The sequence below is a fragment of the Leuciscus leuciscus genome (genome assembly GCF_965113295.1).
Source record: "Leuciscus leuciscus genome assembly, chromosome: 16".
NCBI classification, from domain to species: Eukaryota; Metazoa; Chordata; class Actinopteri; order Cypriniformes; family Leuciscidae; genus Leuciscus; species Leuciscus leuciscus.
The window spans coordinates 35,238,867-35,259,989 of NC_138740.1; the positions used below are offsets into that span (position 1 = coordinate 35,238,867).

Here is a 21,123-nt window from a genome sequence, read left to right on the forward strand (position 1 = left end):
GTTTGAGAACGAACCCGTCATAGTTTAGAACGAACCCGTCATAGTTGACGTATCTGATGAACCCACAGTTAATTTAATTCCAGAGCAACCAGATAATTCTCAAATCGGATCCAAGCATGGTATCCATAAGGTTGGAAGTACATACTTGGTTTTACGAAAAAATCGTCCAACCAGTATAAACTTGGAGCATACTGGAAACGGAATTGGTCTCAATGCCATTCAAACTTTTTGCTTAATCCGGAATATGCCCTTGATATTTGGAGATGTTTTACGAGAAGGAAATGCCCACTATAGACTCTTGTTGCTTCTGTTACAAATTATGAACATTATATTTTCTCCAGTTGTTACTGATGGAATGACAGTATGTCTGAAGCATCTCATTGTTGACCATCATCAACTTTTCAAAGAGCTTTACCCACATCGCAGAATGATCCCTAAACATCACTTCATGATTCATTACCCTCAGAGTCATTCGAAAAATAGGTCCAATTCTACATGTTTGGTCAATGAGATTTGAAGCCAAACATAGGTTTTTCAAGAACACAATCAAAAATTTCAAAGTCATTGGCCCAAAAACATCACATGGCTATAGCATACCATTGGGAATCAATGCCATTTAAAAGTATTGACTGTGGGCCTGTAAAAACTGTTCAGCTCATTGACTTGCCACATGGTGAGATGATTGCAAGTCCGACTGCAGGTTGACTTAGACTGTGAAGTTGATCTGACTTATTGGATCACTTGTTTTGGAACTGAGTATTGTCCAGGCCTTTTAGTTTGCACAAACAAAGAGGACGATTTGCCTGTATTAAGTCAGATAAAAGACATCATTGCATTTAATTGAGAATAGTTTCTTGTAACAGAGGACTTTCAGATACTTTGTTTTGCAGAGTATTTTCATTCCTTTCATGTGTTACAGGGAAATGATGAGACTGTTTCCATGCTTAAAGTTGATAAATTGCACTTCGTTAAGCCGTTTGATCTGCAAACTACTTATGGTTTTGATAGAGATCATCAATATGTGGTTCCTGTATGTGTTTGTATGAGTTTGTGGTTTTTGAACATCCATGAACATTGTTAAATAAAACAGACATAAAAAGCACTGACTTGGAGTATTTTTCACTCACTGATGGTTCTAGGTTTACACTGCAGGTGTTGGAAACTATTGAAACATTGTAAATAAAGTACCAGCTTTAGAGTACATTTGTACTCTCCAAGTGTTAAATAATGAACTCTGCAAAGTGCGCCGAAAGCACTGACATGGGACTAATTATTTTTCTTACTGAGGGTTCTAGGTTTAAACTGCAGGTGTCAAAAAGTGCTAGTTATAAGAGTACATATTAACTCTCCAGGTGTTCAAATGTAACTCTATTTTGAGAGTATATATTTTACACTTTTTACAGTGTTCACTGAACACCGAACTCTTGGACCTATATATACACTGAAACCAGTGTTCAATGTACTCCTATAGAGTACATTGAACACTCTGATTTTTGCTGTGCATTAATCCATCTAATCAGGATGCATTTCCTTGCCACAAGTAGTAGTTTATCTAACAGTTTGTAACAAGTTGCATCCAGTGCAAGTGTCATTGCCGGCCTCTTGGAATAGAGCCCCGAAAGATAAAGACCAGGATCCTTTTTCAATTTTATCTGAAGAATGGTGTTAGTTTCGCAAGAAATGAAGCGCCAAAATCTAGAGATATACTCGCAACTCCAAAAACAGTGAAAGTATGTCCCCAACTCTGTATGGCACTTAACACAAAGGTCAGATATAGTATGATCAATTCTATTCATTATAACTGGCGTTACATGTAATCTTATGCAATACCTTTGAGTCTCTCTGAGCCGGTTACAAGTAAAAGTGGATCTCACACATTTAATGGCCTCCTGCCAGTCATCATCTGTATATTCATTGCACAGGTCTTCCTCCCATTTGCGAGCCACTGTATTCAAGAGTCCAGAGGCATGAGAGTATATAAAAGAATAAAACCTAGATAAAAAATGAGCAGCATTAGTCATGTTGAAGAAGAAACTCTCCAAAATGCTAAGTGCATGGCGAATCCAGCACAGATCTTTGCGAATCCCCTTCATGTGCCATGCTTTAAAGATAGGCGAATCTAAGCCCGGGGCAAAGTCCTGATTCAAGTAAATTTGACTCAGCATAAAAATAATTTCACCTGTCCCAAAGAACCTTGAGATCTGTCGCCAAACTTTAACTGAATTGTAAAGTATCAGATTTTTCCTCACTATATCAACATGCATGTTGGGGCAAGCAAACAGGCTCCAAATAGAGAATGGGAAACATGCCCAGGAATCCACACTAGTACACAGATCACAGTAAGACCTGTATCAAATGAGTCTGGCATGGCAAGTCCAACTGTAATATTAAATATTAGGCATAGCTAAACACCCAGTTCTACTGGCAACTGCAAATATTTAATCTTTTGTCTAAGCTTCCTGCCATTCCATGCAAATCTAGAAAAAGCACTTTCTAGCTCTGCAGAGACTTTCCTGCTCAACCATAAGGGCAGCATCTGAAGAGGGTACAATACTCGAGGAAAAATATTCATTTTGATTAAACTTATCCTACCGAGCAGCGAAAGAGGAAGAGCTTTAAACCTTTTTTTACAGTATGAATAATCGGGGCACAATTAAAAAAAGTTTCCATAATTTATTCAGGTCAGTTGACACATTAATCCCAAGGTAAACAAATCCGGATTTAGACCATTTAAAGGGGAAGTTAATCAAAGATTCAGTATTAAAATTGCCTAATGGTAAGGCTTCCGATTTACTAAAGTTAATTTTGTACCATGAGATTAAACCAAACTCATCAAATAAAGACAGCATTGTTGGGTATAGATAATGCAGGTGATTATAAAAACAACAGAATATCAAATGTATACAATGCTATTTTGTGCTCATACACCCATCATTGAAATACCCCTTATACTTCTATGTCTGCCATATCTTAAACACGGTTCAAACTCACCTGAAGTTATTTAGCAGAGATGGAGGCGGCGGTCTTTGAACAACACAGCTTGGCTTCTGCGTGATGAAACTGCAAAGTATACTCCAAAATCTCAGAGTTACATATATACTGGTCCAGTTTCACAAAAAAATTTCTCTATAGCTTCAACTTCTCTATAAATGAAATATGATTAAGTAACGCTGATAAAATTTCGCTCAATAATTTATTTAATTGATCATGCGAAAATGTATCAGCCTTAGGCTATACCTATACTGAACCGTAATTATTTATATGGAACATATTATATGATGCTTTAGAGATGTCATACATTTGTTTTATAATTATTTGACGTTGGTAGACTATCTGGGGAGTTATGATGTGTTTTAGTGTTTTAATGTTTTGCATCAGTCTGCATCTAAAGGCCATAATGATCGCTGATCTACGTCAAGGATCGGCAAAAGTAAAAAAAAAAAAAAAAAAAAATAGGCCTGTAAGAACTGATTTTCCTGCTAAGACAAAACTCACCCTGCAATAAAGCCATAAAACACATCCTGGACAGAAGATAGCAAAGACCGAGCACAGGACATTGCCCTGTCCAAACTTTCCTCCTTCCTTATCTCTGCATCCTCCTCTCCCTCCACCCTTCCTCTCCCCCTGAGTCAAGTCACCAAAAGTTCACTAAGAATGTCTATATATTACATATGATGTACCTTGTGAATCTATTGTTTTTCCTTTTCATGTTTGGTATCATTTTAAGTGTCTTTAAGTTAATTTCATTGCAGTCATTGGTATAATGAGAAAGATTGAGAACTTAGGAGAATCCTGTTTCTCCTCTCTGGGTGATGTCTCTTCAAGATATCTCCCGAAACCAGGTGCTACCCCCATGAATTGACCCAACAATATTGGTACAACCCTTTTGTTCTGGTCTGGGTATTTAAGGGTAGGTGACAGAGCAGTCTTTGGGACCCTTTAACCAGGAACATCCCCCATACAGTGCTGTTTCAGTGTTTTCCCATTGGAAAACACTCACACACCACTGTGTGTCTCTGTCAGGAATGCATTGCTTACTTTTAGAGTCATCTTTGAGTAACTGATGTTATGAATTTATTATTTCTGAATTGGCTTTTAATCATACTTGTGTAATTGGCATGATACATTTTTACCTGACAAATAAATGTTACATCTTGAAGTTTTCTGAAATCATTATTTTAGTAGATTATGAGGAGGCTGGTGCTACCGCAGCTCTGTGTCCAGGATAGGTCAAACTAAATGCGCAGATGAACGGAGCATAGGCATGTGATCTGAAGACCTTTTGATTTCTGTCTATCACTGACTTGGCAAGTTGTACGGAAGTGGCTAAATAAACTACACTTTTTTGTATGAGTGAGCAATACGCAACCGACTTAAGAGGCATTAGCAAACCCTGCACCCTCTGACCAACATCAGACTGGCGAGGCTGTGTCCGCGAGATCCACATAAACCCGGGGCATGTGACTCTGTGCGGCATCGGGTCCCTTAATGAATGAATAATTGAAAGTATGGGATACTCAGAATAATCAAAGATCTAAATTGATTAATAATCAATATTTATGACTATTTTCAGATTCAGTCAGATTAAGTCAGATTAAGCGTAGAGCTAAAGTAATATTGAAACTAAATTCCAATAAATTAACTGGAGTGTTGAAAAGACATACACGCAGTATCCCTTCGCCCAGGCCATTGGATTTCCGTCGTTGGGCCAATGGGTGGTCCTTACAGGCCTATACACTTTCACTTTCCCAAAGAGAGAAAAAAGTGCTAAGGGTTCACTGACCTCTCCGTGTCGATGCCATCCTGCAGAGAATCAACGAAATATACATATATATATATATCTCAATCAAAGGTTGGAAAACGTCAAAGCAAATAATTTTTTTGGAGCCTTAAACCCTTAACCTGCTAAAGATAGACTACAGTCTTAATACGTTTGACTTTCAGAATCTGCCATTAAACTGAAAATGTAATTTGCTTATCTTTCATTATTAACTCCAGAAATTAGTTAAAATCACACGTTGCATGAGGAAATGCTTTCGTGGGAATTTCTTGTGGAATAAGTAGCCTGTTTCAATACATTTTTATATGATTTAATGATTTAAATGTTCACTGAGTAGCCTAAGTTTCACCGGCTCTTATTCGTTGTCACACATGAAAACAACAGCAAAAAACTAAGCAGACACTCAGACTGTGTGGAATGTAGTGCGCAAGTTATGCTTTATGTTGTTGTTTTTGTCCTTTTGAATGACTGTTTTAGTAACAGTACAGATAACAGATGTTGAAATGTATCGTACTCTTTAAAATGCTCTGATGATCATCCGATACCAAAGCAAGGCAAGTTTTTTATAGGCTATAGCACATTTAATACACTATTCAAACTGTGCATGTGACAAAGAAACACTGACAACTACGGTGACCGGGAGGGGACATGTTCGGTTCACTTAGTTTTGTCATGGCCACAACATATAAACTCGTGGGAACGTGATAATATGTTGTTGCCACGATATATTCATTCGTGGGAACGTGATATTAAGTCGCTGGAACGTGATAATAAATCGGGGCCACGTGATCATTTTGTTGAGGTATACGAGTGAAAGACACATGAAACGCATTCTTAAGTTGAATGGGCTTTTTCGTCTGAAATTTGCTGGCTTGAATGAAATACTCGGGTCAAGAATAAAGTTCCTTTTAAGGCAATAAACAAAAACAAATTATGAGAAACTTAAATGAACAAATAACAATATAAATTATGACCGGGGTAAAAGGAGAGCCCGTATCGCGTGTGAAGATTCGGTTCCCACATGTTATGAAACTGGTATAGCCACGAGAAACGGATGTCGTTCCCTCAACATACGATCTCGTGCCCACTAGATATTATGACGTTCCCACGAGTTTATATGTTGTGGCCACGACAAAACTAAGTGATCCGAACATGTCCCCTCCCGGTCACCGTAGACAACAGAGCAAACAGAGATATCTGATGTCTTTAGAAGCAAATGTATCTAATTAATAGAATGTTAAACAAAGTGAATGTTTACGCCCATATACTGCTTAACTACCATAGTACGATGCATCGTTGAAGAAATCAACTAGCAGTCACGACTGTTTCCAGAAACCATATTGTCGCAAAGTGGTCGTTCAAACCAGCTGATCACTGCTATGCTGTAGCTATACGCTGATTTCACGCAGCCGTTATTTTGAAATCGAAAGCGACTAAGCGAGGCTCCGGTGGGAAGAAAACCGGAAGTGTCGCCTTTAATCACAGGAGAGTCGTGAATGCGATGGCGTATTGTTGTGTTTAATGATGGTGTGTCAATTCTAAAAATGTACATACATTTCTTTCATACTTTAGACTATATACAGTGAAATGCATTTATAAATAAAATATTTTTTTATATATATAATTCAGAATGTAAAAAAAGAAGCAGGAATGAACTATATATATCCTATATTGAATAGTAACATCCAATAGTGTAAATCGCGGCAGCAGCTTCAGGTTGGTAATCCAAGGCATTGTTGTTTATCTTTACTTCCGGGGTTCTTCCCACCGGAGCCTCACTTTCGATTTCAAAATGGCGGCTGCGTGAAATCAGCGTATTGCTCAGTAAAAGGTTTTAGATGACAGCTCAATTAGCCACCTGTTTAAGTAAAGGGACAGCTCACCTAAAAATGAACTTTATGTTATCATTTACTCACCCTCTTTTCATTCCAAACCTTCCTTTTTTTTTCTGTTTTTGTTCATGCATTGGAAGTAAATGGGGTCCAAAACAAACAAACCTGAGACTTTTGTTCCACAGAAGAAAGAACGTCATACAGGTTTGGAACGATATGAGGGTGAGTGAATCATGACAGAAGTTTCATTTTAAGGATGTCACGCACATGGTGGAGTTATTGAGATCAAATTAACGCTAGATATTTTGTTATAAATTACAGACATGGCATCTGAGGACTATTTCTAATTTTTCTCAGTTATTTTGCTCTATTTCCAGATTCAATCATAGGCTTCTTACACAGTAGAGCACGTTTGCACATGCGCACTCTTCAAAAACGGTGCTTTAAATCTCTTGACAAACTAGGCCTATTCTAAATAAAAGACACAGGTTGTACTGAATGTCAGCTTGCTTATTTTGCTCAAGTCCACATATTAGGGATGGGCAAATGAAGCCTCATGAAGCACTTAGGCTTTCCCCTGAATGTTTCGGGAAAAGATTCAAAGCATCTAGAGTGTCAAAAACAGCGCCATCTTGTGGCAGGTCAAGTTTATAGCAGCCATGTTTATGAGCAGCTGAGTGCGCAGAGCCGTTGTTTTATCCATTAAGCACAAATAAAAGCCTGCACAACGCTAAATGTTCAGTTTTCTGAAATAATTCACACATTAAAGTGTGGCAATAAAATAAAAGTAACAATTATATTAATAGCCTATTAATTATAAAATACCAACAGAGTTGCTTGATGCAAGTAAATGTTGGTCTAATTATTTTATGGTTTCTATATGCTGTTTATGTGTCAGAATATATGATCACGTTACATAGGCTATATGCTTACCATACAGCATAGAAACCATTATGTGTCAGAATCATGTAACATAGGCTATAGGCTTATTTATATATTTTAAAAAAAATGTTTAAAAAACCTGTAGAGTAGTGGTCTGGGTTCAAACATTCCAACACGCAAAGTGAAGCATTCACATGACTCGAAAGAAAGTGAGGCTTCGTTTTTCGTTGATGTTTCTCTGAAAACAATGCGCGCTCCGGCACGGAGCTTCATGAGAAATTGCGCTGCGCACTCGATACGCGCTTTGAAGCTTCAGTGTCAAATAACATCACTACCACATGCCATGCAAACTATAAACACTGCTTATAACCACAGGTCCCACAACTTATAACCACAAGTTTGCGATGCTGTTTGTGAATGTTCGTTGGAACGATGGTTTCGGGAAACACCGACTCGTTGAACTGCTGATAACGACGGAACTTGCGAACAGAGTTGGCTAACGATGCTTTTGGGAAAACAAAAAATCCTGGAATGTTTTCCTCAAAAATCTTCATTTCTTTTCAAACTGAAGAAAGAAATAGGCATGAATATCTTGGATGATGTAGGGGTGAGTAAATTATTCTGAAGTAAACTAATTCTTAAGCTATATACTCCTCTCTCAAATTATTTTTTTCTAGCCAGTTAACAAGCTATTGGACTTAGATACCTTACTGTAATTGTAACATTTGGTGTCAAGCAGTCTTCCCGTGGTTGAAAAAAGAATTGTGGAATTACATGAGATGATACATGATTTTAGTAGGCTATACTGTAAAGTGTTTTAGCGCCCTCTGGTGTTTATTTATGATTTCAGTTTGTACTGTAACTTGATGTGAAGTGAATTAAGTGATGAACTTACGATCTCAGGAAGGAAGGACCCAAAAGCAGAAGAATACTTAACCACAATTTACTGAAGCATAATAATGAAGACAGTACAAGCCTCATGACAGCAAATCAGGTTTTGGACAGTTGAGAGGAGAATGATCAGGTAGAGTCCAGGGAAATCAAATCCGGATCGTGAGATGAGAATCAATGTCAGGATGGTCAGACGAGGGGCAAACAGAACTAACAAGGAAATCCTAACTCACAATTGGAAACAGGCAGGTGTTCACAGCAACAAAGCAATGCAGAGAGAGAGATGCGATCGGTAAACCTGGGAAATCCAAACTCCAGCACCAGTAATAGTCCAACTGGTCAACAGCAACAGCAGCACAGTTTGAAAATAATGGATCCTGGAGATGGACGGGGAATCGCACAACCTGGGCAGAGAAAAAACATGTCAGATAAATAAATAAAAACTAGACAAGAAAAAAACGGGCAGGTGAACAGCAAAAAGCACAGAACACACTGGCAGAGAACAAAGAGGAAGGAAGCGGAGATATGGAATACGCTGATTTCACGCAGGCGTTATTTTGAAATCGAAAGCGAGGCTCCGGAGGGAAGAAAACCGGAAGTGTCGCCTTTAATCACAGGAGAGTCGTGAATGCGATGGCGTATTGTTGTGTTTAATGTATAAAATGAGTTATTCTAAAACTGTACATACATTTCTTTCATACTTTAGACTATATACAGTGAAATTCATTTATAAATAAAATTTTTTTTTTTATATATATAATTAAGAAAAAAAAAAAAAAAAGAAGCAGGAATTAACCATATACATATCCTATATTGGATATTAACATCCAATAGTGTAAATCGCGGCAGCAGCTTCAGGTTGGTAGTCCAAGGCATTGTTGTTTATCTTTACTTCCGGGGTTCTTCCCACCAGAGCCTCACTTTCGATTTCAAAATGGCGGCTGCGTGAAATCAGCGTATAGAAATCAAGCAATAATGAGAGACAGGTGAGCAAAAACAAGCGGACGTGCGGAAACTCAAACTGAGGTGTGTTTCCTGAAAGCATCATTAGCAAACTATGGTTGCAAGTTCCGTCGTTATCAACAGTCAACGAGTCGGTGTTTCCCAAAACCATAGTTTCAACGAACATTCGCAAAGTTGTGTGTTTGGAACGACAGCTCTCGACCTGTGGTTAGAAGCAGAGTTTAGTTTGCGTGACAATCGACCTTAAAGGGGTGGTTGATTATGATTTCCCTTTTCTAACTTTAGTTAGTGTGTAATGTTGCTGTTTGAGCATAAACAACATCTGCAAAGTTAAAATGCTCAAAGCTCAAAGCAAAAGGAGATATTTGCTTTTAAAGAAATCGCTTTTTAAGGACTACAACAAACGGCTGGTAGAGACTACACCACATTCCTCCCGGGTTAGTGACATCACCAACCCTAGAATGAACATAAGCCCCGCCCCTGAACACAATTTATAGATTATCATGACAGAATATGCTAATCAATTATAACTACACATAAGCTACATAAATTCATCAACTAACCATTCAGAAATGTCCTGTTGCTTCTACATGTTGTCACTTGTCTTGAGTCTCTCCATCATTGTCTGACTCCAGTTTGAACATAAAAGGCTAGAAGTTTTTGAATTTTTCAGTGCATGTCTGTGTGAAATAAAAGGACACAAGCTCTTAAAGCTCCGCCCTCTGTGCCGGGAGCAGCAGCTCATTTGCATTTTTAAGGAACACACACAAAAACAGTGCGTTTTTGCTCACCCTCAAAACTGACAATTTTAACATGCTATATAAAAATATCTGTGGGGTATTTTGAGCTAAAACTTCACACACACACTTATTTCAGAGACATCAGAGACTTATTTTACATCTTGTGAAAAGGGCATTATACCACCCCATTAATAAATCCTTATCTTGAGCAAAATAGGCTAGCTGATATCAGTACAATCTATATATTTTATTTAGAATACATACAAATGTCATTTACGTCTTTTAGTTTGTCAAGAGATTTAAAGCACCAAGACTGTGCATGTGTGAACGTGCTCTATAAGAACAAGCCTATGATTGAATCTGGAAATAGGGGAATATCACTGAGAAAAATTAGAAATAGTCCTCAGATGCCATGTCTGTAATTAATAGCAAACCATCAAGCATTAATTCGATCTAAAACAGATTTATTAAAATAAGTTATTACTCCGCAATCACTAACCGTGACATCATTAACCAGCGTAATTGAACAACCATTTTGCGACAATATGGTTTCGGGAAACTGTCGTGACTAGCTAGATGATTTCTTCAACCATGTTTCATACAATGTGAAGCAGCGAGTTAGGTCGTTGTACGGGAAACACACCCCTGATGTGCGCGAACGCACGTGGAAAACAGAAACAAATCAAGAAGAAAGCAGAAGGAAGATCAAACCTGTGTTCTGACAGAAGAAGGAAACTGGTTCCTCTTCCCTCTGTTCTGCCGCTTGATTATACCAGCAACCGCAATCTGTCATTAAAGAGCATCAAACAAACACTCATTGTTTGAATTGCACAATAAAATTGGCATAAAGCAAACATAGCATAAAGCTCAGAGTAGGGGAAATATAAGTTTTCTTTTTTTATCCACAAAATGATGATGCAAGGCTCTACCGTCACCTCGTTTATCAGTTTATTACAGTTTTTATGATTTCCATGCATCAAAGGACACCTCTTCTGTTTTTTCTGCTCATTTTTATTTATTTTTTTACTGAGATTTTGACTAAATTTGACTCCTCTGTCATCATATGCATCAGTCAAAATGTGAATCAAAACCATAATTCTTACTGTTAGGTGTCTCTGATTCTTTGCGGTTACGTTTCAAAAGATCAGTTCCTCCAGCCTTCTTGAGTTCAGTCTCCCCTTTCTTCAGTTCAGTCTCCCTCTTCTTCAGTTCTTTCACTCTTTTATCCAGTTCCTTCTCCCTTTTATCCAGGTCCTTCTCCCGTTTGTCTAGTTCCTCCGCTCTTTTATCCATTTCCTTCGATCTTTTATCCATTTCCATCGCTGCTTTTCTAAGATTTTCTTTCTCTCTCTCACTTGACTGCATGATGTAACATTAAGATTGTATTTTTACACATTTTTGTTTATTGGAAAAAGCATGGTTTTATCCACTGTAAATGAAGAGTGAATTCAGCATATACATTTTATCCGTTCACAGGAACATGGCCATAAATAAAATACATGTGTGTTTCAGACATCTATCGATTCGATACCTTTTAGCACCACCAACTTTAAAATAAAATGGGTTTAAGATATTGTCTGTGCACAAAATGTGTAATTTAAACTCAAAGTTCTGGATTATTATTATGTTTAATTACGTTGTAGAAATAATACAAATTAGGCAGTGACTTTCTATTCCCAACATGCTTTGCATAGGACTGGATAAGGAGAATAAATGTTGAACTTAAGTGTTATTTTATTTGTTTTGATTTTAGTGAAAGTAAAGACCTGTTAGTGTTTAATGTTGTTATGTTTGACATGTAAAAGAGCTCCTGTAATGTTGAAGTTTTTGTGGTTATCATTGTGCTAAAGAGTAGATATGAGAGAAAAGCAGCTAACCAATCGCTCCCAGGGCGCCACAGCAAAAATGTCTTCCCACTGCTCTGGGGTGTGTTTCCGAAAGCATAGTTAGCCAACAATATAGTTGCATGTTCGCTCGTTATCAGCAGTTCAACGAGTCGGTGTTTCTCGAAAACCATAGATCTAACAAACATTCGCAAACAGCATCACAAAGTTGTGTGGTTAGAACGACAGCTCTCGACCTGTGGTTAGAAGTAGAGTTTCTTGTTTGCATGACATGTGGACTTAATAAATCCTTATCTTGAGCCAAATAAGCAAGCTGACATTCAGTACAACCTGTGTCTTTTATTTAGAATACATACAAATGTCATTTTGCTTGTGTGAACGCGCTCTAGTTCGTAAGAATGAACCTATGATTGAAGAGATAAATGATTAATAGTCCGTAATTAATAGAAAAACATCTAGCATTAATTTGATCTCAAAAAGATTCATTAAAAGAAGTTTTTACTCCACCATGTGCATGACAACATTAACCAGCGTAATTGAAAGACCACTTTGCGACAGTATGGTTTTGGGGAAACAGTCGTGACAGCTAGTTGATTTCTTCAACGATGTATCGTACTATGGTAGTGAAGCAGTGAGTAATGTCGTTGTACGGGAAGGTACGTCAAGGTTATTTTCGTAAACAAAAACTGAAATTAAGACTAAAACTATCGGTCAAAAAACATTTTCGAAAACTGAAATAAAATAGAAATTTCAACATAAATGAAAAACTGAAACTAAACAATACTAACAAGACAACAGTTACTGAAAAACTAACAGAAATAGAAGTTTTCATAATTAATAATAAGCTCTCATCCTGTACCGGAAAATCAAGTTTTTCCATTACACTGTGTGATGGATTTTAAATAGATAAAATAGTTAACTGTATATTAAAGTATGTTTCTAACATCTAACCGTATTTCTCTTTTTAGGCCTAACATGCTAACACTTTGAAACACAATGTACTAAAACGTTCTGTCCTGTGTTTTTGAATGTTGTATGTTGTGTTGCCATTCCCCTTTGACTTTGGTTGTGTGAGTGTATAAATAGCAAATATGGGAAATGAAACTAGACAGATGTCTAATCTAAACTTGAAATCAAAAACAGAGTTTGGTTCTATCTGGTAAAAGAAGGATTATGAAGGATCAATCAAATTGTGGGGAAATTAAGTAATGTTTCATGTCATTTTTGCCATACCTCCTTATTCTATAAAAACTGTTGTATTTGTGTTTGCTGGTGGGATTCTCAATGGAATTTGTCTGAGATCCTCCGGCCTTGATTCTTCTTGGGAGAGATTCCCTGAGAACTGCTCGGGAACTCTTCCGGCCGTGATTAAAGCATTTAGAGGACATTTGCTGAAGTCTGTTTGTCGATCATTGCAGCGCAGCAAGAAAGCTAGTTAAGGGAACAAGTATTAGCACCCAGTCGATGTGTAGACACTCTAGGGTATAGGGTTAGCACCCAGCCGACGTCGATGTGTAGACGCGCTAGAGAATAGGATTAGACCCAGCCGACATCGATGTGTAGATGCTCTAGAGCAGTGGTTTTCAAACTGTGGGTCGCGACCCACTTGTGGGTCACACTGTGAGAAAAGGTGGGTCGCACAAAGGCACTTAGCTGCAGCTAAATTTACATTACGATGAGTGAAACAAAACCAGTCCGATTAATGACCAAACGACTATGAGTTTTAGCGCCCGCCAAAGTGTTATTTGATCGCTGAGTAATGTAGATGAACTGCTGTGCTTGTGACAGAGTCACAGTGCATGTTTAACTGAAAGAACGAGCAGAGAGAGTACTCGGTCGCGCGCGCTCTCTCTCTCTCTCTCTCTCTCTCTCTCTTCGGAGCCAGGCCTCCAAACTAAGCGCTGTCCTGCTCTCTCTCCCTCCCACATATTAATCAAAATAAATCGACACGGTGGTAAAAGGTCGGAAGACCAAAGTTTCATGTGGAGCATTCGGAGATTTTTTTTTTCTTCCTCAATTACCGCTGGGTGTGATTTGTGCTAAATAAGTTTCCTTATCTTCTCTGAAAAGCGTCCCAGACATTCAGCTGACATAAAACAACACTTTAATTAAACGAAAAAAACTATCCAGTGATGAAATGTTTTCTGTGTTGACACAAATCTTGGATGTCCATGTCCTAACTGCTGAGATAATCAGACAACGCGCATGACACGTCCAATTCGCGAACTAATTACTCCTTTGAACGATTCATTTTAATGAATGGACAACTGATCTTTCCAACAGTGAACTCAGGAGTCGTTTGAATCAGTAACACTTTACAATAAAGTTCTATTTATTACATAAATTACATAAAAAGTACAGTTTGCTTACTCTTAAGCTTTAAAATAAATAAAACCCCTTGTTTTTTTTTTTTAAACGCATATGACTACATTTTTCCACACAGTGCTATCAAGAATCGATAAGAGAATCGTTAAAGAATCGGATCGATAATCAGAATCGTCAGTGGCATTATTATTATTGATAAAATCGTATCATTTCCCATCCCTATGTGAAGACGGTAAAATTAAAATCAAACATTAAAGAACATACATGTTTTTTAAAGTTTTTTTTTTAAGAGTTAAAAGTTTAAAATATTTTGCTAACATGAAGGCTTGTCACTGTCAGTCTTTTTACATCAGTGCAAGACTAGGGAATGCAGATTAAGACCATCAGCATGCATTGATTAATCCCATGGCATGTAGCAAAAAAAAAAAAAGAAAAAAAAAAAGTGCAACCAAATCATGCTGGTGCGACCAACTGAGAAAGTTGGTAGCACCAGTGCAAGTGGGTCTTGAGATTGATTATACTTGTCTAGGTGGGTCCTAGAACGAAAAAGTTTGGGAACCCCTGCTCTAGAGTATAGGATTAGCACTCAGCCGACATCAATGTGTAGACGCGCTAGGCTATAGGGTTAGCACCCAGCCGACATCGATGTGTAGACGCGCTAGGGTATAGGATTAGACTCAGCCGCCATCGATGTGTAGACGCGCTAGGGTATAGGGTTAGCACCCAGCCGACATCGATGTGTAGACGCGCTAGGGTATAGGATTAGACTCAGCCGCCATCGATGTGTAGACGCGCTAGGGTATAGGGTTAGCACCCAGCTGACGTCGATGTGTAGACGCGCTAGAGTATAGGATTAGACCCAGCCGCCATCGATGTGTAGACGCACTAGGGTATAGGATTAGACTCAGCCGCCATCGATGTGTAGACGCGATAGGGTATTGGATTAGCAAAAGGGCTTGACATTAACACCCGCCAACCCGCCAAATGCGGGTGGATTTTGCTCGTGACAGGTAACACAGTCACTCCAACTAGCCACTTTGGTGGGTTACATAATTGTAGTCTTTTCAAAAGGCATCTGAAATAAGCCATATTGAAGTGTGACACTACGACACAACAACTCCCATGAGTATTACATGCACACAGTGTTGCCTTGCGCGCTAGTGACCGACAACACAGAAACGAAGAGACAGCTAGCTGCCCTGCTGGAGTTACGTCGTTGGATCAGTCTTGCCAACTTAGCGACTTTGTCGCTATTTTTAGCGACTTTTCAGACCTCTTTAGCGGAAAAAAATTTTTAAAGCGACAAGCGACAAATCTAGCGACTTTTTGGACAAACCTCAGTAACCTTCAAATGTTGCCAATAATGTCCTGCGAGCGCGAGGTCTTGCTTTCTCCCCGCCGTCACTCTCTCTAGCTGCGTCTACCAGTGAATGGCTGAGGAGCAGCAGCATGTTCATCTGTTGAGCGCACGGCTGCTGACAGACGTGAATGAGTAGTGTTTTTCCACGGACTTATCACTTATCTGCTTTTCTTTTGTTTTATATTTAAAGAATTTGGTTTAACCATTTTAATTTACTTTCTTTTCTTGTGCTTAATACTTGTAATACTCACTATCACAGAGCTTTAGTTCATCCGGTTCCCGAACTCTCTCAATTCAGATAATTTTCCACATAGGCCTATAAAAAATGTAGTCATTCACTATATCATAGCTACTCATTCTTGTCAGACAAAAAAAAAAAGATAGGAAATGAGAACAGCTTTATTTGACATTCGGCTATATTATATTATATATTATATTATATTAAATACAGTATGTGGAGCAATTTAATTTAGAGAGAAAACACATTATTGTCATGATTATGTCATGAATATGCTAATTGACGTATGACGTCATCTAGCAACTTTTAGGGAAGGTGTTAGCTACTTTCCTGTGAAAATAGTTGGCAACACTGTGTTGGATGCCGGTGGAGCTATGTGGCGACATTTAATACATATAATACATGGTTTTATTTTTAAAAAGGAGCTTTACACACAACCTTATCAGAGCTAATGATAATGACCTGTATTGTTATACATTCATGTAGTCTTGATTTGGGTGTGTACAGTGGTTTTACATTTAAATGGGTTGTAAATCTAGTTCAAGTAAATTTTAGCACGCCATAGTCAACTTTTATCAGGTAATTTCACAACAACAAAAATGTGGCTAGTAAAAATGCTGTGTTGCTAGTAACTTTGGAAAAGGTGGAAGGCGCAATGGATAAGACACATGCATTTGGTGTGAGAGACCCGGGTTCGAATCCACTGTGAGACACCAATGTGTCCCTGAGCAAGACACTTAACCCCCAGTTGCTCCAGAGGCGTGCGACCTCTGACATATATAGCAATTGTAAGTCGCTTTGGATAAAAGCGTCAGCTAAATGAATAAATGTAAATGTAAATGTAAATGTAAAACCACTAGCCACATTGGCTAGTGAGCAAAAAAGTTAATGTCAAGCCCTGGTTAGCACCCAGCCGACGCTGATGTGTAGACGCGCTAGAGTATAGGGTTAGACTCGGCTGCCGTCGATGTGTAGACGTGCTAGAGTATAGGATTAGCACCCTGTCGATGTGTAGACGCACTAGAGTATAGGATTAGCACCCTGTCGATGTGTAGACGCGCTAGAGTATAGGATTAGCACCCTGTCGATGTGTAGACACGCTAGGGTATAGGATTAGCACCCTGTCGATGTGTAGACGCGCTAGGGTATAGGATTAGCACCCTGTCGATGTGTAGACGCGCTAGAGTATAGGATTAGCACCCTGTCGATGTGTAGACGCGCTAGGGTATAGGATTAGCACCCAGCCGACGTCGATGTGTAGACGCGCTAGGGTATAGGATTAGCACCCTGTCGATGTGTAGATGCGCTAGAGTATAGGATTAGCACCCTGTCGATGTGTAGACGCGCTAGGGTATAGGATTAGCACCCTGTCGATGTGTAGACGCGCTAGGGTATAGGATTAGCACCCTGTCGATGTGTAGACGCGCTAGAGTATAGGATTAGCACCCTATCGATGTGTAGACACGCTAGGGTATAGGATTAGCACCCTATCGATGTGTAGACGCGCTAGAGTATAGGATTAGCACCCTGTCGATGTGTAGACGCGCTAGAGTATAGGATTAGCACCCTGTCGATGTGTAGACACGCTAGGGTATAGGATTAGCACCCTATCGATGTGTAGACGCGCTAGAGTATAGGATTAGCACCCTGTCGATGTGTAGACGCGCTAGGGTATAGGATTAGCACCCAGCCGACGTCGATGTGTAGACGCGCTAGGGTATAGGATTAGACTCAGCCGCCATCGATGTGTAGGTGCGCTAGGGTATAGGATTAGTACCCAGCCGACGTCGATGTGTAGGTGCGCTAGGGTATAGGATTAGTACCCAGCCGACATCGATGTGTAGACGCGCTAGGGTATAGGATTAGACTCAGCTGCCGTTGATGTGTAGACGTGCTAGGGTATAGGATTAGCACCCAGCCGACGTTGATGTGTAGACGTGCTAGGGTATAGGATTAGACTCAGCTGCCGTTGATGTGTAGACGTGCTAGGGTATAGGATTAGCACCCAGCCGACGTCGACTGTAGACGAGCTATAAATATTATAGGACGTAGTTAAGGTTTAGGGAAAAATCTTCCACAACTACGCTACTTTATTTTTCAATGTATGACCATAATATGGAATAAAAAGACTGTCAAAAATAATACGTGCATAAATCAAAACCATTACCATACAAAAAACAAAAACATAAAACAAGCTTACACCAGAAGACTTGTGAGTAATGCATCTGATTACAGCAAACAAAGTTAAAGTGTACAGGATGATAAAGTTGCAGATAAGTATGTTTGTCTGTTCTTTATCTAATTCTAGATGAAGGTGTTTTTGCCCATTCTACTGCCCGCATCTTTTTTCGTTTTTCAAAGCAAAACCGCTTTCTGCACGAACCAGTCCTAAGAATCAGAAATGACCAAATACATATTTCCATCATAGACCTTATGCAAATACAGCTGTACATTAATTCCAGATAAGATAACCATCTCATGTGAAACTAAACAAGATACCACACATTTTAGACAAGATACCACACTGAGCAGAAAACGGAAAAAACAAATAGCCTTGCATGTCTTGACCACAAATAGATGTAAATTTGTCAGACTAGAAGTAAACTAAATGCCTGATCTGAATAGAAAACATGAATATGAGAATAACTATGAGTATATGATATTAAAAGATGCAATAGACAAAAAGCATAAATCGATTAATACAAAAATAATGTTTGAAAGGATTAATTATAGAAATAACATAAAAGAATAATCATAATCATACGCATATTTTTTCTTTTTCTTATTCACCACGTTCAACAAGATTTCATTTTTAATATGAATGAGTATGAATGAATAATTTTTACTTTTCTTCTTTGTTCTTTGTTCAATCTCAAACAATTATTTTATTTTTTATCATTAACTGTAAACTGCAAAACTGCTGAAATTAAATGTCTTTAACTGGAAGTGTTATGTTAACTCTGCTAAACTATAATTACTAACTAAATAGCCCAACTAAATAGAAATGTGTTCACAAAATAAAAAATAAAACTAAACTGAAATGTATAGGAAATTTAAAAATGGCATTAAAATAAAAACTAATTTAAAAATGCAAAACTATAATAACCTTGGTGTTTGTGTTAACTGCTCCTAACGTGTGTTCACTAACTGGATGGGTTAAATGCAGAGGAAAAATTCTGAGTATGGGTTACCATACTTGGCCTTCACATGTCACTTTCACATAGACTCAATAAGCAATGACTGCGATAATATCTTGTTATGATAGCTGTGAATTTTAACAGAAAGAGATAAGATTAATTGGTTCGAGGGCTACAACCAAAGACTGTAGAATTAAGACGCGTACCATTCAAAGATGGCCACCGAGTGAAATGACTTGTCTCAAAGGGACGTTGCTACAACTCAAGTAGTTGGAGTGACTTTTTTTTTTTTTTTTTTTGACTAATAAACTTTTTTTTTTGTTTATGCTCCAAAAAAGAAGTTCCTTTAACTCAATGTAGCTTGAAAACTGTTGCGTTTTTTTTTTTAGAGTAAGTCTTCACTCTGTAAATTAAATACACACAAATAATTATTAAAGCTACAAGAGTTATTCAGTCTGATTTTCTCTTTGTACTTTGTTGTATGATTAACATAATGACACACTCTAAGAGCTAATTAGCAGCCTGTCAGTGTGTGAAAACTGAATTTGAGTTCCTTTTTCGCACTTTCAATAACTCCTTTTAACATCAAGCACGTCTTGCTCTTTATTACTCATTCATCCATGTTCCTTTTTTGCTCTAACGAGTCAATAATTCCTGCTAAACTAAAAGCTTCACAGATTTGCATTCCGCGATATATAAAGGGTAGGCTATATAAAATGTTAAATCGATTCTCACTTTATATCATTGCCACGATATAGCCTGTATCATCATCATATCATCCAGTCCTAGAAAGCAGATTTGCAAAACACATTTGACGAGCTTGTTGACAAAACCAACAAACTATATTAACTATCAAGACTGGATAATGCTTTAGTCCTTCATGTTAACTGAAAGCAAATCTGAACGATGTTGTGTTTTAACAATCAACAAGTAGAATCAAACATGGCATCCTCCTAACTTTATTTTATTCCAAAAAATTCCCTCAACCGATCCAAGATGACATAGAAAGTCATGCGCCACTTACACGCTGCAGTTCAATTCGGTTCAATTTTTTGTTTTGGTGTGTGTGTGTGTGTGTGTGTGTGTGTGTGTGTGTGTGTGTGTGTGTGGTTTAGTCTATTCCTCTTGCCATCATGTTTTAACTGTTCTGAAACACTCCAATTATTGTGTGAACGTGTTTTGCCTTTATGCATTTTCATTGTGTAGGTTTTTTTTAAATAATTTTTCAGTGATGATCTCTGATTTTTTTTTTTTTTTTTTTACACAGATATAGTGCATCTGCTAAATGAACAAATGTATATTTAAAGTACCAAATTGAAAGAAGCAGAATTAATCGGCTATATCAAAACAATAACTGCATTACAATGTGAAATAGCCTACTTATTAAGTTCATAAGCTGCATTATGTTAGCTGTGTCAAACTTTTAAATGAAAAATATATATGACTTACATTTGCTGCCCCCATTTTCTCCTGAGGCTCGGCGATGTTTTGCGCAAAATCTGTAACAAGCCCCATTTGAAGAAAGCATAAATGTGACGTCGAGAATTACGATATGACTATATGCAACAAAAAAGTAAAATTTTTGGAGACTGGCATTTGTAGATTTTCTATTCTGTAAAATAAAAATGAAGTGAAAGTAAGGAATGCTGTTTCTGACTCACCAGGATTCCCCCAAAAATATATGTGTGTTAATTGCAAACTCTCTCGGTGCAGTCAGAGGCTCTACTGAAGCAGATCTCTGAGATGGGTCTGTCTGCGGACTGCAAGAGAGGGGAGTAACAGGAAGTGGGCGTAACTTGAAGTGGGCGTAACTTGAAGTTGTCCAAATCACACAGAACCACACTATATGTCAAACTCAAAATGAGGAGATGTCGGCAAGATGCCAGCTCGTATAGAGACATTTAGTAATGTCGTAAGTTTAACATTTAAATCACATTATTAGATTACCCTTTGACTTTATGAATACACATAAATGACAGCTTGGCAATATATTAAAGGTTTTTATTCAATATTATTTCAAAAAAAAAATTCAGCACATGTAGTCAGAGGTACAGAAAAATAATAATAATTCAGCAAATAAGGAAATTGTTTTATTTATTTTAATCATGTTTGTTAAAAGTATGTTGAATGA

General features: G+C 38.0%; 2 protein-coding genes across 3 annotated transcripts in view; both read right to left on the minus strand.

The window, feature by feature from the left end:
* LOC309478197 (uncharacterized protein) overlaps positions 1–20,707 on the minus strand; it is a 60,104-nt gene extending 39,397 nt beyond the window's left edge. The window contains exon 1 of the mRNA XM_082141811.1: positions 20,693–20,707. The gene's annotated coding sequence lies outside the window, so the exon portion shown is untranslated. The remainder of the gene's footprint in view (positions 1–20,692) is intronic.
* Positions 1–20,733, minus strand: part of LOC309478201 (uncharacterized protein) — a 43,940-nt gene extending 23,207 nt beyond the window's left edge. The window contains exons 1-5 of one of the 2 annotated variants that reach the window (XM_082141815.1): positions 20,654–20,733; positions 20,442–20,491; positions 11,192–11,447; positions 10,800–10,874; positions 8,422–8,789 (exon numbers count right to left, since the gene is read on the minus strand). In XM_082141815.1, coding sequence (XP_081997941.1) covers positions 8,725–8,789; positions 10,800–10,874; positions 11,192–11,447; positions 20,442–20,456 — 411 coding nt within the window. In that variant the 5' untranslated portion in view covers positions 20,457–20,491; positions 20,654–20,733 and the 3' untranslated portion in view covers positions 8,422–8,724. Of the gene's footprint in view, positions 1–8,421; positions 8,790–10,799; positions 10,875–11,191; positions 11,448–20,441; positions 20,492–20,653 lie in introns of those variants that run through there. The other variant, XM_082141816.1, reaches the window with a different exon arrangement.
* Between the last annotated feature and the right edge of the window lie 390 nt (positions 20,734–21,123).